General features: G+C 39.2%; 2 protein-coding genes across 5 annotated transcripts in view; one reads left to right on the top strand and one right to left on the bottom strand.

Moving 5' to 3' along the window:
• Positions 1 to 79: 79 nt before the first annotated feature.
• NEPRO (nucleolus and neural progenitor protein) lies at positions 80 to 12,112 on the bottom strand. 4 transcript variants are annotated; one of them, XM_007181926.3, is made up of 9 exons: positions 11,984 to 12,109; positions 10,201 to 10,340; positions 8,235 to 8,314; positions 7,718 to 7,849; positions 7,166 to 7,243; positions 5,614 to 5,975; positions 5,222 to 5,283; positions 2,749 to 3,008; positions 80 to 1,054 (listed from the first exon to the last, which is right to left on the bottom strand). In XM_007181926.3, exons 1-9 carry the CDS (start codon positions 12,084 to 12,086, stop codon positions 592 to 594), a joined length of 1,680 nt encoding a protein of 559 aa, XP_007181988.1. In that variant the 5' UTR covers positions 12,087 to 12,109; the 3' UTR covers positions 80 to 591. The 4 variants fall into 4 exon arrangements, with proteins under 4 accessions (XP_007181988.1, XP_007181987.1, XP_007181989.1 ...); XM_007181925.3 differs by having other exon boundaries at positions 10,201 to 10,355; positions 11,984 to 12,107; XM_007181927.2 differs by lacking the exon at positions 10,201 to 10,340 and having other exon boundaries at positions 11,984 to 12,112.
• Positions 12,033 to 15,812, top strand: part of BOC (BOC cell adhesion associated, oncogene regulated) — a 261,571-nt gene continuing 257,791 nt past the window's right edge. Inside the window, exon 1 of the mRNA XM_057544844.1 lies at positions 12,033 to 12,164. The gene's annotated coding sequence lies outside the window, so the exon portion shown is untranslated. The remainder of the gene's footprint in view (positions 12,165 to 15,812) is intronic.

The following is a 15,812-nucleotide window of genomic DNA, read 5'->3' as shown; positions in this document are numbered from 1 at the left end:
ACATCCTTTTTGGAAAAAATTTTATTTGTACTCAGTCGCTAGCACCCAAATAAATAAATAAACCAAAGCCCCCACAAACTTTGTAGAACTCCAAAAGCATTTTAATATGCCCTCCTATGCGGTAAGGTTAACAAATGAAGTGAAATAATGGTTGTGACCACTCCCTGGTAATAGTGGCAAAACCTCGATGATAATTCTAACATACAGAAAACGGCACAACTGTTAAAAGCTACAAACCTTGGTGTTCAGAAGAGCACTTACCTACAATGGAGCCATGAAGGCTAAAGTGACCTTTTTGGTGATTCCTTGCTACTCCCCACCCCTGCTCCCCATTTACCTAAGGCACAGTGTAGGTTTTGCAAACCTAATTATTCAGGTCCTAATTTAAGTCAAAAATTGACTGTTAGTCAAATATTTGTCAGTTAAATGACACAAAGCTATGACAAGTGTTTACTGAACTAAAATGAACTGCTCTACAATGTTGCACTTAAGCAGCTCCTCTGAGTCCAAATGGTACTTCCAGATCTCAGCTGTTCTACTTAGAACACTGGAGCAGTTGGTTAACCAGTTAAAAGTCTCACATATGAGCATCTAAACTCCCATTAAAGCAAAAATATCATCAATGTCGTCTGTCCCCTTAGTGATTCCTGATGTATTATGTTTATTTATTTGCATCATTGTCCAAGAATCAGTTTCATTTTCATTGCTTTCTATAAGATTTTCATGAATTTGTTTCTCCTTAGTTTGTATGACAGGACTTGAAACTCTTCTACTCAACACTTGCTTATTGTTAGGGTAGAGATCAGGTGTACGAACTGTAGGGTGTGAGAGTCTCCCTTTAATGATATCGGTAGCACTCTGAGTCCCTTGAGGGGGCTGCTGGGTTTCCTTTAAAAGAGTCGACTGCAACTTTCTCTGTGGTTTCCTTCGTTTCAATGAAAATTTATTCTGTGATCTTCTTTGTCTCAGATGATCCTTCAAAGTTTTGCTACCTGAGCCATGAAGAAGGCAGTTGCAAATTGATGTTTTTATGCACTCTAGTTTCTTTGGCAAACTTTAAGACAGAGAGAGGAAAAATTGGAGATTGTTAAGATGCAGAAAAACATTCTCAGAAACTTTTGTCTCCTTTTTACCAACTTCCAATTGAAAAATATATAATTTATAAGTCCTATGCCTGTGTACAACTCCAGAATTATAAGGAAAAATAAGGAAATAGGAGCTTCAACCCAAGTCTGTGTTTTCAGAGCACAACTTCCCTCTGATTTAGATTGTGAGCAAATGTGTCCCCATTATGTTTCCAAAGTAAAGTAGCTCCTACAAGCAGCAAGGTAACTGAATGGTGAGATACCTCCATATTTTAGTGCCAGAGCTCTTCCCCGATAATTGCTAATCTGTTCATAATATAATAGGAATGGAACTGGGGAAAAGATGAATCACAAATAGAAAAATTGCTAGGATGCATCAACCCACTTCTGGATTAACAGCTTCATATTACAGCAGGAAAGGAACAAAGAAAAAGGACTAAAAGTGAAGAGGGAGTTTATGTAAAATGAGAAAACAGGGCTCCTGGCATAGACATAATGACAGCCTTGAGCTACCCTAATTGTGATTCATATATCATCTTCAAATTTGGGAATTTGGAACTCAAATGGCCAGTTATTTTAGGTGTTTTGCTTTTGAATAGGGTACACTGCCACAAGGTACATCGGTACCCTGCTAACTGCCTGTTTGTGATAGACTGCAAAAGATTAGCATGAGCCTGTACCTCCTACCCTACCCTCTTCCTTTTTAAACAAATATAGAACTTTGAGGAAGCCCATTTCAATGTACTAATTCATGATCTCTGTTTCCAAACCATTTTGTCTTACCATAAGCAGTAATCTTTAATTGAGGAGAGGGTAGGTGTACTTCCCAATTGAAGTGGAAATAGGAAGAATGAAAACAGAAGGATCAGAGGATCTGCACTGAGTTCTAGATCTCCAGCTCTAATACCCTGAGTAAAATCCTCTATTTCCTCTTCTATATAATATGAATAATACTACCTACCTCACAGAGTTATTGTGGACATTAAATAAACTTCAAATGTACTACAAATATGTTACTGAAACAGCAAAACAGGGCAGAATGAAAGAACACTATATTTTTGTGGGGTGCAAAATAATGGTCTAATCAAATAACTACCAGTTTCTTACCCTCTGCATTAACTTTTAATTATCATCTCTGCCTCATCTACCTCTGACTTTACATGCAGTCTTGAACAGAACACCTCCATCTTAGGCTGAGTTTCTACTCTAAAATATAATGTAAAAACCCTTAACTTCCCCAACAGCTTTTAATGAAAACTTGATATAAAACCTTCAATATATATCATATTTTTTACTAAAATAGGAATATCTTTTCCATAAATTTTTAAAGAAAATTTAACAAATTTTAGACTGTGATTCACCCACGGGAACCATTATAAAGCCCTGAATAGATACAGTAAGTCCCCTACATACAAACGAGTTCCATTCCGAGAGCATGTTCTTAAGTCCAATTTGTTCATCAGTCCAACAAAGTTAGCCTAGGTACCCAACTAACACAATCGACTATATAGTACCGTACTGTAACAGGTTTAACAAAACTGCACTTTGAGTAGATCTCAATTTTACACTACTGGACATTAAAAAGGCTAACTTGAATATATATACTTTTGCCCTATATGATAATAGAAAAAGTAAAGAAATATAATTTTTGTAATGTACCTACCTATAGCCTTGAGCTTCCACATGTTTAAGCCGGTTACTTTTAAGAAGTTTATTACCCAGAAAGGTGGTCTGAGCCTTGAGTTTTTTGCTCCTACACCACAGAATTGCCATTTGGATCTCTTCAGAAAGTTGTACAAAAGTCTCAGTTTCTCGGAATCTTTGCACAAGACTTTTTACACAGGGAGTTCCTATTGCTTTCCGAGAAGAACGTTTGGTTGCCTTTAGTTTGGATTGAGAACATTTAAACTCAAAACTGTTCTCCTGAAATATGGAACGATGAGAAAAATATATTGGATTTGTTACTGACTTATATAACAACAGAGAGAAGTTGACTCACAGACTATAAAAGTTTGAAAATATGTCTTTTTAAAAGAAGGAAAAAAAGTTTTTTCAGCTCACTACGCTTTCCTTTCTTCTTCTTTTTTTTTTTTTTTTTTTGCCATGCTGCTCGGCTTGTGGGATCTTAGTTCCCCAACCAGGGATTGAACTCGTGCCCCCTGCAGTGGAAGCGCAGAGTCCTAACCACTGGACGGCCAGGGAATTCCCTTCCTTTTTCTTAAAAATGTTTTTATTCACTGCTCCAAACACAAGATTTTTTCCCCTCCGTGCTACAACAGATCCCATCTATAGCTGAATTCAGCTGTACACAGGTAACAATATAAATATTTGCATACATATCTATTTATTTAACCTATACATATGAATAAAACTCCACATGATTATGGTGAAAGCCTATCTAGTGGGAAAAAAAACCACTGAAGAGCCCTCTTCCTCTAATACTGGACTACCACAACTTGTTTTTCATTTATTTCTATATCCTGAGTCACCCTCCTCAATGATGGGTCATAAATGTTATTGAAAACATGTGAAAATGGGGATGATTGCTGAATGTATGTTAAAAATGCTTAACTGAGCAACATTTCCAACTCCAGTTCAACCATCTTTTGATGTGGCACCTTTGGTCTCTTCAACCTCATCTTTCTATATCAAGTCAAGTTTGAATTTTATCAACTTTTACTGTTTATTGAAATATGCCACCTACTAGGTCTGCTTCCATCCTCTGTTCAAAACTTACCTTCTTCCAAATTTCTCACTCTCAAGAACATAAAGCAGTAGAAAATATGAAAGCAGAGACCTATCAATACTTTGTGTTGGTGATCCATAAAAGTTTGACCTAAAAGCAAGCTAAGCATATTGGTGCTAAACGCTAAAAATATGGTAGTCATTGGTCATGAATAAGAGGGATGCTGGAAGCAGCTCACCTAGGAACAGGTGGACGGACTGCAGAAAGTTTCAAGAGTCACAGAGAGCCGTAGTTATTAAGAGAGAGCTGACGAAACTATTTGGAGGACTGGTGTAATGATAAAGGACAAAGACTATGAAACCAAACTGCCTGCATTCAAATCCCAGTTCTGCCCCATATCTGCTGTGTGGCCTGCGCAAATTTCCTGTCCTTTCTGTGCCTTAATTTTCTCATCTGAAATATGGAAACAGTAATAATAGCACCTACCTCACAGGGCTTTTGCAAGGATTATATGAGTTAACACATATACAGTGTTTTGAACAATGCCTGGCAAAGAGTAAATGCAATGTAAGTATGATGATGATGATATCTTCCTCTGGAACTTGTGAATCGGACAAAATATAAATGCAAACTGGAATCCTTGTAAGCCTTCAAGAAAGTACTGACTCATTAGAAATGATTAAGAATTCTTGAATCGAATGGAAGAAATAACCCATGAAGGAACCCAGAAGAAAGCAATTTTGAAAAGAGAAAGGATAAAAGAAGTCAAGAAGTTACTGATGAAAGAGGATGACATTGATGTACTTATCCATGTGAGGTCCAGAACAAACAGAATTTGCAGACACTGGCCAAGGAGAGGAATCATGTTAAAGCTCGAACGCTGACAGGAAGAAACAAATAGAAGCCTCATGACAAAGGATGAGGATGACGATAATGACGATGAAAGTAGCTAACAATATCTAACACCAATTAAATGCTTACCACACTTTAGACTCTGTGCTGAACACTTTACATGAACTAAAACTGGCACAACCCTATGAGGTACATACTGTTATTAGAAACAGAGGTATGGACAGGCCAAGAAACTTACATAAGTCACAGAGCTAGTACAAACCAAAGCCAGGACTCAAACCACTTCTGTCTGACTGTAAAGCCCATACTCTTAAGCTGCAGTACAATCCACTCCTATGATGGAGCCTAGGATCACTTTAAAATTCTAGCAAAACTCTTAGTAAAAATGTTTCTGAAGGCATTGTATTAACTGAATTAACTAGATGCACTCAAATCCCTTGGGAATGCCTCTAGTCATTCAGAAACACTGAGAACTAAGATGGCAGTACTCTTAGAGCTGGGGATAAAAACAGAAGATTCAGTCTGTGCCGCTGGTAAGTGGCATCTACTCTACAAATTAGCAGAAATCATAAGCTATATTAAAATAAGCCAGACAAACCTGAATAGCTTTGTGTTTCAGCTGTTTGCAGAAAGCCCTCACGTCAAATTCTGATGACTTTTCTGTGAAGATGGAAAGACCACAGATACAAAAACTTAGGCATACTATTTTCAAGTCAACAAATTCTTAAGTGCATGACTACATTTCTTGCCAAATTACTACAAGAGAAACAAAGGGAATTAAGCAAGCAAAGAACTATGAAGCAACAACAGAAACAACTTTATATGCTCAAGCTGAGAAAACACAGGTATTACCATACCTCTCTAAGAATAACCAGAATTAAAATTAAGAAAGATGCTGAATTTCTTCCTACACAATGCATGACTACATTGTAATTTCAAACGTTTTTTTGTTTGTTTTTTTAGAGTATGTGCCATATCAAAGCAAATTACCTTTTAAGATTTTCTTATTCTTTACTGGCTGTCCAAGATCCACATTATTCTGAATATTGATCTTCATTTGTTTAGCTTTTTTGGAAATTCCAAGTAATGGTTCTTCACTGGACCTCTGTGATCGCTCTTTTGTTAAAAATAGTTTATTTAGCAGTTTAGTTACTCCTTTAGCTGCAAAAGCTGTAGGCATTTTTTTCTTAAAGATTTCAAAGTAGGGCTCTCCTAAAAATTCAGCAATATCAGAAGGAAAGGTAAAACCTTTGAAGTAAGGCAATGGTTGAATCCTGGAGACCTCTTGAAGTAATCCAAACAATGGCTCATATAAAGAAACCAGCCTTTTTAAAACATCTTTATAGAGAACCCTAGAGAAAGAAGTAGGATCTCATGAATTAGCTAGTAATTATCATTTGCAGATTATATAACAATAAGAGAGTCAAAGCTGAAAATAATGCCTGTCAATCTGCCACTATAGATTAAAAAAAACGCTAAAGCGGACACTTGCAAAGAGCTAGATTAGTCCAGCCTAAACAGAAAAATGCAAGTACAAAATGCTATATAAAACCAAATAAAGTACTACATGGAGAGATATCTCAAAAGATGTGCCTCAAAATCTTAAGTGTGGTTTTATCTAGACGATGAGATTTTAGGCAAATTTCAGGGTCTTTGCATTTTTTCTATTTTTTAAAGTTTCTTAAAATAACCATGTATTATTATAATCAGCAAAAATCAAAGCTATTTTCATTATAGGAATAATGAAGGTTTGACATTTTAAAATAATATGATTAGTAATTCTAACACTGTTAGTGCTAAAAACAAGCAGAATAAAAACTAAGATGATTGGAAATAGTACTTGAGATATCCAGGTTAAGATATCAAAGCAAGGTTTAGAGAGAATTTTCTCTCTCTTTTTTTTGGTTTTCATTCAAATTAGAGCTAATCACCCCAATTCTTTAAAATGGCCAAAAATAGGTCTCCTTATAAATATGGGCAGATTTTGAATCCAATTATCCATCAAATAAGTTTCATAATATATATTGTGAGCTGCAAGGGAAGGGCTCTTTGGTTTGCAACTAGTATTATCAGTGTTCTTTCCATCAACTAACTATGGCTCAAAAAGCAGTGGTGGTTCAGGTGGAAGAAAGGAATCTAGAAAACATAAGGAAGGTCATTGCCATTAAAAATTAGAAACCTAATGGCAGAAACAAATGATACAGACTGCTCAGGAACACCTTCATTTTAAATGGCCCAGCTGCTGAATGATTAGAGGAACCTTTTTTTTTTTTTTTTTAATTCCAGCTGCTAATCCTAGGAATTCATTTGCCTAGTTGTTTAGTGTTGAGGTGATCTCATGGATTCAGATTCAAAGCCTAATCCTTTGACATAACCATCAACACTTAGCTTCCCAATCTACCCCAAATAAACTCTGATCAAATGAAGAAACAGAATTCCTGCACCTTCAGCATCCCATGGGAAAGCAAATATGAAAACTACTAATGAGAAACTTAGTCTGAGTTAGAGAAATGAAGGATTTCAAAGGTACATACATACATACCATAACCTGCTCACCAGCCCAACCATCACAAGGTTTAAAATAATGAATTCTTGCAAACCTAGATGTTTCACAGTCAAGCTGGAGAATCAAGTTAAAGTTGGAAAACAGAATCAAAGGAATTTAGGTTTTTTTAAGTTACATTTATGAAAAAAACAGACTGGAAGTAGAAAGAATTTTCTTGAAGGAACTAAAACCTTAAAACATGTTCTATTTAAGTCATGGAAGCTTAAAAATAAAGTAATATACACTCTGCTAGAGGAAAAATAAAGTAATACACACTCTGCTAGAGGTCTCATTAATAAATTTAGTTTCTAAGATTAAGAATTTCTAACAGTCAATGCCCTTAGGATAATACATACTAGGTAGAGACAGAAGTCTCTGGCAATGGCTATATCAGGCAAATCCCAGGAAAAGGAAGCCAAAGAGCAAAATTTTAAGAATTCCCATAATTTATAACTCCTACAGACTCCCTAGCTTTCAAACAGAAATACTATTAAATATATCCCAACAATTCCAATTCAGAAGAAGGTACTTTAGTTGATTCAAGGATACAGAAATGTCTTGCAGCAACAGTCCAACAAGCGAAGTAGCAACTTGCAGGCTCCCAAAATCTTCATCAACACCAGTTCCACCACTGGTTGGCTAGGGATGACACACGCTTTGGTATTTACAGGTTGATTTTCACTTGGCAAAAATAGAGAAGCACATTACTTTCATTCTTAAATATAAAGCACTTATATAGCAATTTTCAAGTGCAGACTTGCTTTAAGCTCAATTTGAGGTAGTTATGTTTAATAATGACTCACTGAAGTTGACTGACACTTATGTTTCAAAATAATCTACCATGACCCAGATTTCAGTGTCACACTATTCCCTCCCACTGGCCGACAGAGGGAGATTACCACAAAATACCAGGGGCCCTTTGTTGAAACAAATTTGTACAGCTAAGGTATAATTGTTTATATTCTAACAATAAGTGAAGAAAGTCTAAAGCAAGGTCACAGCAAGACACTGGGTTCCCATTCCCAGCCCACCAAAAAGCCCATTACAAAGCAACTGGACCACTTACTTAGAAGAAAATGACTCAGAGAGATCTTGAATTGAACCTTCCAAATTCATGTTTTTCAAGCGTTTTAAACATTGTTCAACCTGAAAGGGGAAGAGCAGCTCAAATTCACATGTTTATGTGTGACACAGACAAAGCCACTGATGTGACCAGGAAAACAAAGAAATACAAAATTTCAAAGTATGGAAATACACTCAATACCAAAGAATACCTTTTTTTAAGGGTAAAGAAACCCATAGCCCAAAGCAATTGCTTCTGGTTAAAAATTTGAAATTTATCCAGCCAAATAAATTTCTCAAATCAGGTTATGACTAAGAATTTATTGTACTACATGCCAGGACGTGCTTGATGCTATAAAGGGGACCAAGGTTAAGTATAAGATTATTCTCAAGATTATATTTTTCTGAAGCAACATGATTTCTAATAGTGAAACTATTAAAACAAGATAGTAAATTATTAAGTACTAAATTTCAACAGTCTGTAAGTGCCACAGACATAAGGGATCAAGTGATAGAGGGATTGGGCATTGTAAACATACAGGACCAGGTGAGCAAAGGCTCAGAGGAGGGAACGAATGTGGTGAGTAGGAGAACTCAGAACAGTTCAGGCTGTCTGAAATACAAAATATATGAAGATGAAGACCAGAGAGAAGCCTGAGTTAAGGAAAACTGAAGAGGCCAGATCACGGGGGATCTTGTAAGTTAACCTCAGAGGCTTCCTCTTTATTCAGGAGACAATGGAGAACCATTAAAAATTAAAGCTGTGTTTTAGGGTGATTAACCTGGCTTTGGTACACATGAATATGCCAGAGTGGAGGAAAGACTGGAAGATGAAAGATCAGTCAGAATTGCAAGACAACTAAAAATTGACAAGGTCTGAAAAAAGAAATGGCAGCCAGAACTAAAAAGGGCCTAGATGCAGAGAAAGTTTTGACTGATCAGTTGGCCGGATAGGAGAGCTACGTAAAAGAAAGCAGCAGAGAAAACAGAACACCAAATTTTTCTGACTGGATAATTATTCGCAACTTGGAAGCCGGGAGGAGAAATACGTATGTTCAATCTGAGATGGTAAGTTTGGTTTTGGCGTTAAAGACTCAGAAGGAGATAAAAGCTGCCCCAGAGAAGAAAACTTAAGAAAGACCATGATCCCAAATCTTTCTTTGATGAAAAATCTTCATCTTTTTTGCCTTAAGTAATGGGAGTGGAAAACTAACCAGAGAGCATGAATCTGTAAGGTTAGAGACTATGTCTGTCTTTTTCACCCTGTACACCTAGCATGAAGCACAGTGCCTGGCACATAGAAAGTTTCAAAAATACTTGGAGAATTAATAAAATGAATGAACGAATGGACACATAAGGAACTCAGGTTAGGAGGCTCTACTCTGTGGTGTAGTCCCTGAGCTGGAGGGCCCAATTTTGTCTTAAACTCCAAAAGTTACACAAAACCACTTTACACAACTTGTTATATACTCATTAAATATATTACCGATTAGATTATATACCCCACAATAAATAGACCGCAACTTTGTTCTTTTTATGATTTGGGAATTTTGATTATGGTCAGGAAAATTGTTTCTTAATCCAAAACTCTGTCTTGATCAAATTACTCAATCTTTAAACTAGGCAAAGGCATGGTACTTTATTATAGATTGCATATAATGAAGAAAATTTTTCATAAAAATTACCTACCTATAATAAGAAAAATAAATAAATAAAAAATAACCATAAAAACAAAAAATTACCTACCTACCAGAAACAAGACTGGGAAAGAATCCAACATAGTTCCTTTCTAAATAAACTTTTTTGAAATGCTTTCAGGGGAAAAAAAAAAAGCCCACATGCAATTGCAAGATGACCTATAAATCACAAGTAAGTTACTGCGATTAAGTTACAAAATACTAAATGGCAGTGTGATCTCCATCTTCATCAAGTAAACATGTTGAGTATTAAACACAGGGCTCCCTCCTTACCTGTTTGAGGGCCAAATGGGGCTTGTGGCGGCCCATTCTGTTGTGATTGCTGTAAAGGACTGCACATAATACATCTGTTTCTGCATCTAAGATTTGGCTCTTCAGTGACAGTGTAACGAGACAGCATTCTTTAATTACAGCTGCAATGCAAAGGTCTAAAGCAGAGGTGTTTCGTAAAACTTAATATGCATTTCTACATTAAGTATATTCTATAAAAAATACACTGAAAGAAGCATCTTTCCTTATGTTTAAGGAAATCAAGAACAAATTAACATAATCAGCCTCACCTGTAAGAACATAATTAATGTTTCCAAGTATGTGATAAGTGACACAGGAAGGAAGTGATCTTACAGTGACAGATGATATCAAGTCCAGGAAATCATTAAGAGAACATGTGTTAAAGTAGAATGTACATCTTTACACAACATTTTATCATGATTTTAATAATCTTTCATACGAATACTCTGCAGCCAGTCATTTGGTGTACACTTAACACTTCAAGTACCTTAAAGGTGGGACATGTTGTATAGTTCTCTACCACTTTAAGAATATATTCATAAGAGAAATCACTATAACAACTGGAAATTATATTACATAATGAATGTCTGACTGAACACGGGGTGCTTATTTAGTAAAACAAGGTCACAGCCTCCTAGTCTGAAAAAGCTGTCAATAGAGGATGGAGTAAATGTGTTCTCTATGGCTCTAAGGGTAGCAGTAGCATCCAAAGTGGCAGTAACACAAAGGAAGACTTACACACAACGTGGAGAACTTTCTTACTATACGAACTATTTGAGGCCAGAATGGGCTGCCTTTGGGGTGGGGAGAGACTTGGTGAATTTCCACGCCTAACAGAATCCTGTTAAAGAATCTTTGAATAGAGGAAGGGGTAAGATTAATCTGTAAACTGAGCAGGATGGATGGATGGGGAGGGGGATGTGATGATTAGGTAAGTTACAAGTATTTAATAATAACAGCTGTCATTTGAGTGTTTACTGTATCAGGCATTGTTCCAAATGCTTTACCTATAATGTTAATTCTTTCATCAGAACAGCTCTGTGAGGCAAGTACTATTTTTATCCCCATTTGAAAATGCGCTGAAGCCCAGAAAGGTTAAACAACGACATTCCCCACTCCTCACCCCAGCTCCAGCAGAGAGAAGAGCCAGGATTCAAACCCAGGCAATTTGGCTCCTGAGCCCAGCGTGTACTGCCCTACTGCCTAATAACGGCAATGCCACCGTACATTGATAGCACACTTTAGACCACGCTCTCCTAAATGACATCATTAGATCCTCCCAACAACCCGGTGATAGGGAAAACTAACCCCATTTTACAGATAAGAAACGGGGGATCCAGAAAGATTGCGGTTTAAGTGCAGAGTGCTTGAGTGACGACCCGCAGCCTCTCAGAGGCAGAGGTCGAGAAAGACTGAGGGGTAACCACGGCACTTGGTGGCCTGAGTGAACGCAGGGTCCCCAGGCAACAATTTTTCCTGACGCTAGCTGCGTCCGCCCTCTTTCCCCATTTCGGTGCGGGGCTGGATCTTGGGCCTTCGGCGCCCCAGCCAGGCCCTGCGGTAGACTCGGTGGGTCCAGCGAGGAACGGCGATGCCAGGTGCCCTGCAAGATTCCTCAGCAAACTCCAGAGCCCAGGCCCCTTTCGGCCACGGCCCTGCGCAGCGTCCCGCGGGTTCCGGAAGTCCCGCCCCCACCCCACGCACGTGCGCCTGCCTGACGCCTCCTCCGGAAAAGCCTGCGCCCCTCGCCGGGCGCCTCACTCACCCAGCGCCGCGCCGGGGTCCTGTACGATCACTGCGCTGCGGCTCCCCGCCTTAGGGATCCTCACGCGGTTCCATGGTTCCGGGCCCGGCAGCAGCGCAGCCATCTTGGGAGGCAGGAGAGGGACTGGGCGAGACCCAGTGGAGCGACCGAAGGAGGGGCGATGAGCCGACGTCAGGGGAAGGTAGAGGGCAAGGGGTGGGGCGGGGGCGGGGAAAGGGGAGGGTCCTTCACGAAATAGTGGACCAAGTACGGTGAACCGGAAGAACCCACAGAGTCATCCAGCCCCTGGTCTCTTAATACCTGGCCGCGTATCAGAATTACCTGGGAGAATCTGGGGGAGCAGCATCCCGGTACTACTCAATCAGAATCTCGGAATGGGGCGAGGAATCCGCCTTGTGTTTATGCTTCCCCACGGGATTCTGAAGCACAACCAGTTTTGGAGCTACTTCAAGGTATTTTACAGATGTGGAAAGTGAGGCCCGCAGTTGAGTTGGTGCATACACCCCCATCTCCACCTCAACCATTAGCGGAAAAGGAAGACATGAAATAAAGAGGCTTATGCAAAGTGCGCATTTGTAACGCAGAAGTAACTTAAGTTAGTCGAGGAAGGCTCTACCTGGAGCAGCAGCAAAACCACGATCATAGAAACTTGGAGGCCGTCTGACTCTCCATCAGCCCCATCTTCTGTCAGTGTCCAAAACAAGACGATATTCCAAGCTTTCCTGATCCTCACCTCATTTATAGCTTTCTAATAGTTCATTTATCTTCAGCTACCCTGATGCCAGCTTACTTAAGGCCCCCCGCGCAACGTATTAGAGAGGCAGTTAGTGGGTTTTGAAGACAGACCAGCAAGGTTCTGATTCTAGATCTGCCCTATACTAGGTCTATGATCTCAGGAAAGTTACCTAACTCCTCCAAATCTTAGTGTTCCCACAGGTAAAATGAAGATAATAATACAAACTTGTAAAATGCTCACAGTTAAAAAGTGCTTTAGAATAGTGCCTGGCATACAAACAGTATTTACTCTTAGCAGAATTAGTATTGTTGATATTATTTTTACTGTTTAATACAGATAGCCACGCCAAACTGAAACACTTTGCATGCTCTCTGTGTGTGCCTTTGTACATATTAATTTCTCTATCTGGGCCATTTCCCTGAAACACAATCTCCCTAAGCTCTGGTGTCATCACCTCCAGGTAATTCTTTCTGAGCATCCCATTCCCACTCCATAGCTTGATGTAGCGACGACTTTATGTACAACCGTAGTGCCCTGTGCTGGCCTCTGTATTAGCCTCCTATTGCTGCTGTAACAAATTACTACAAACATAGTCACTTAAAACAACACAGTTATTATATTACATTTTTGGAGGTTAGAAGTCCAAAATGGATTTCACTGGACTAAAGTTGGCAGGGCTGGATCCTTCTGGAGGCTCTAGTGGAGAATTCATTTTCTTGCTTTTTTCAGCTTCTAGAGGCCACCTGCATTCCTTGGCTCATGTCTCCATCCTCCATTTTCAAAGTCAGTAGCATAGCATCTTCCAATCTCCCTCCAGCCTCTCTTTCTCTCTCACCCACCTGCCTGCCTTCATCTTAAAAGGACCCTAGTGATTACACTGAGCCCACCAAAATAACCCAGGATACTCTCCTCATTTCAGAGTCTTTAACTTAATCATATCCACACAATCTGTTTTGCAACGTAAGTAAACATATTCATAGATTTGGGGGATTAGGATGTGGCTGTCTTGGGGGGTGGGCATTATTCAGGCTACCACAGACTCTCACAGAAGTTACCTCACTGTGTTGTATTAATTTGTATATTTGTATGTCTCCTTCTCCAATGGCATGTGAGCTGACTGAAGGCAGTACTACCAGTGTAGCTTACTGATCTTTATATCACAATGCTTAGCTCAGAGCCTGGTGTGTAGTAAGACCTGAATAAGGCTTTAACAGCTTTATTGAGGTAAAATTGATATACAGAGAACTGCACATAGTTAATGTGTACAATTTTACTAGTTTGTCAATATTTACTGGCTAAATAAGAGACTAGATGATGCTTGAATAGAGTTTTTGAAGGACGAGTAGGAATTTCCCAGGCAGATAAGGGAAGAAGACATTCCTGACAGAGAGATGGTAAACAGCATGGGTTGGAAGAATCATTAGTCCTGGCTGAGTCAGTATTGCTGGAGCATGATGTGTTCCGAGGGACGAAGCTGGGAGTAGTGGTGTCAGATCAGGGACAGAATTTGGATTTACCCTGAAGGCTGGTGATTCCCAAACCTGGCTGATCATAATTACCTGGATAGTCTTTTAAAAATATTTAGAAAATTTTCAGGCTCCACTTTGGACATTCTTATTCATTAGGTCTGAGTAGGGCTCTAATCTGGGTTTTTCAAAAGCTCCTTGTGATGGTGGTCTGCTTTAGGGATCCCTTTCTGGAGGTGACAAAGGAGTCACTGAGATTTAGGCTGGGCAATTTTGGCACCTTGCATCAGAGGACGAGCGCTCTGGAGAACAGATTTGAAGATAAGACTGGAGGAAGGGACCTAAGGGGATCTGTTACAAAAGCTGAGGCAGGAGATAATGAAGGCCTGAATTCAAACACTGGCACTGAAGATGGACAGTATGACTTATTTAGATGTCTAGTATTTAGGTATTTATATGTCTAGTATGACTTCCAGACTTTTGCCTTGAGTGTGAAATGTGGCATCCAAAAGAAGAACAAATTTAGATACACCTAAATAATAGGAATAATGAGATAACTTTTTATGTACTGAGTTTGAGAGTGCCCATGGGCTGCCCACAAGAGTATGTCCAATTCGCCAGTTGAATAAATGGAACTGTAGCTCAAAGGGTAATTGCAAAGGGAGGGAGTAGAGATGATGAATATAGGATAACGTTTTTAGCAGCCTAGATGAGACGGGAAGACAGAGTTTATGTGATAACAGAGAGATGTAGGATCAAGCAGGGTATAGTTTTGTTTTGTTCTCATTTTAAGGATAGTGTATCAGTCAGGGTTCCACCAGTCAAACAGAACCAGTAGGCGATGTATATATACTTTTGAAAGGAAATTGGCTCACATGACTGTAGGGGTTGAATAGTCAAGTCTGAAGTCCATAGCGCAGGCCGTGGTAAATGGCAGTCTGGAAACTCAGGCAGGAGCTGAAGTTGCAGTCTACAGGTGGAATTTCTTCTCCTTCCTGTCCTGTTCTGTTCTCAAGGTCTTTTAAACTGATTGGATTAGGCTCATCCAGATAACCCAGGATAATCTCCTTTACATACAGTCAACTGATTGTGGTTGATAATCACATCTACAGAATGCCTTCACAACAACACCTAGACTCATGTTTGATTGAATAACTGGGTGCCTCAGCCTAGTCAAGTTGACACATAAAACTGACCATCACAGACAGAAAGTGATTTCATCACCTGAACAGGCTAAGAGAACTGGGGCCAAAAGAGTGAGAGAAGCTGGACCTACTAAAGAGATAAAGGTGAGAGAATTGATGAAGAGAATTGATGAATTATTCATTCAACAAAGTTTGTGAGCATCATCCCAGAGGAGACAAGCAAAGGTGGGATCAAGAGCTTAGGTAGAGGGTTGTCTTAAAGATCAAAAAGCCTTTATCCTCTGAGCCAGTAAGAAAAATCAAGATAGCTTTAGACATGGCTATGTTTGGGGTGCGGTAACAGAAAGATGAGGGAGCTCCTATGTTGTCAGTGAAGGAGGATCATTACCAAGAGGGGAGGGCAGGGAGATGGGTTCTGGGCGAGCAGTGGATATTTAAAATCAGAGTTTCCTTGAACTGGGGGATATGGAAGAGTCGTGTGT

Source organism: Balaenoptera acutorostrata, chromosome 4 (genome assembly GCF_949987535.1).
Source record: "Balaenoptera acutorostrata chromosome 4, mBalAcu1.1, whole genome shotgun sequence".
NCBI classification, from domain to species: Eukaryota; Metazoa; Chordata; class Mammalia; order Artiodactyla; family Balaenopteridae; genus Balaenoptera; species Balaenoptera acutorostrata.
The sequence above is the reverse complement of the archived record's forward strand: the minus strand, read 5'-3'. Positions and strand labels throughout refer to the sequence as shown.

What these genes read in the sequence shown, in the direction of transcription:
- NEPRO (XM_007181925.3), bottom strand. Translation starts at nt 12,086, where the DNA reads ATGGCTGCGCTGCTGCCGGGCCCGGAACCATGGAACCGCGTGAGGATC. An exon ending in GGACCCCGGCGCGGCGCTGG is followed by an intron (nt 10,356 to 11,983) that starts GTGAGTGAGGCG and finishes CCTCTGCTTTAG; the next exon opens with ACCTTTGCATTGCAGCTGTA. An exon ending in TCTGAGTCATTTTCTTCTAA is followed by an intron (nt 7,850 to 8,234) that starts GTAAGTGGTCCA and finishes ATTTTTGCCAAG; the next exon opens with TGAAAATCAACCTGTAAATA.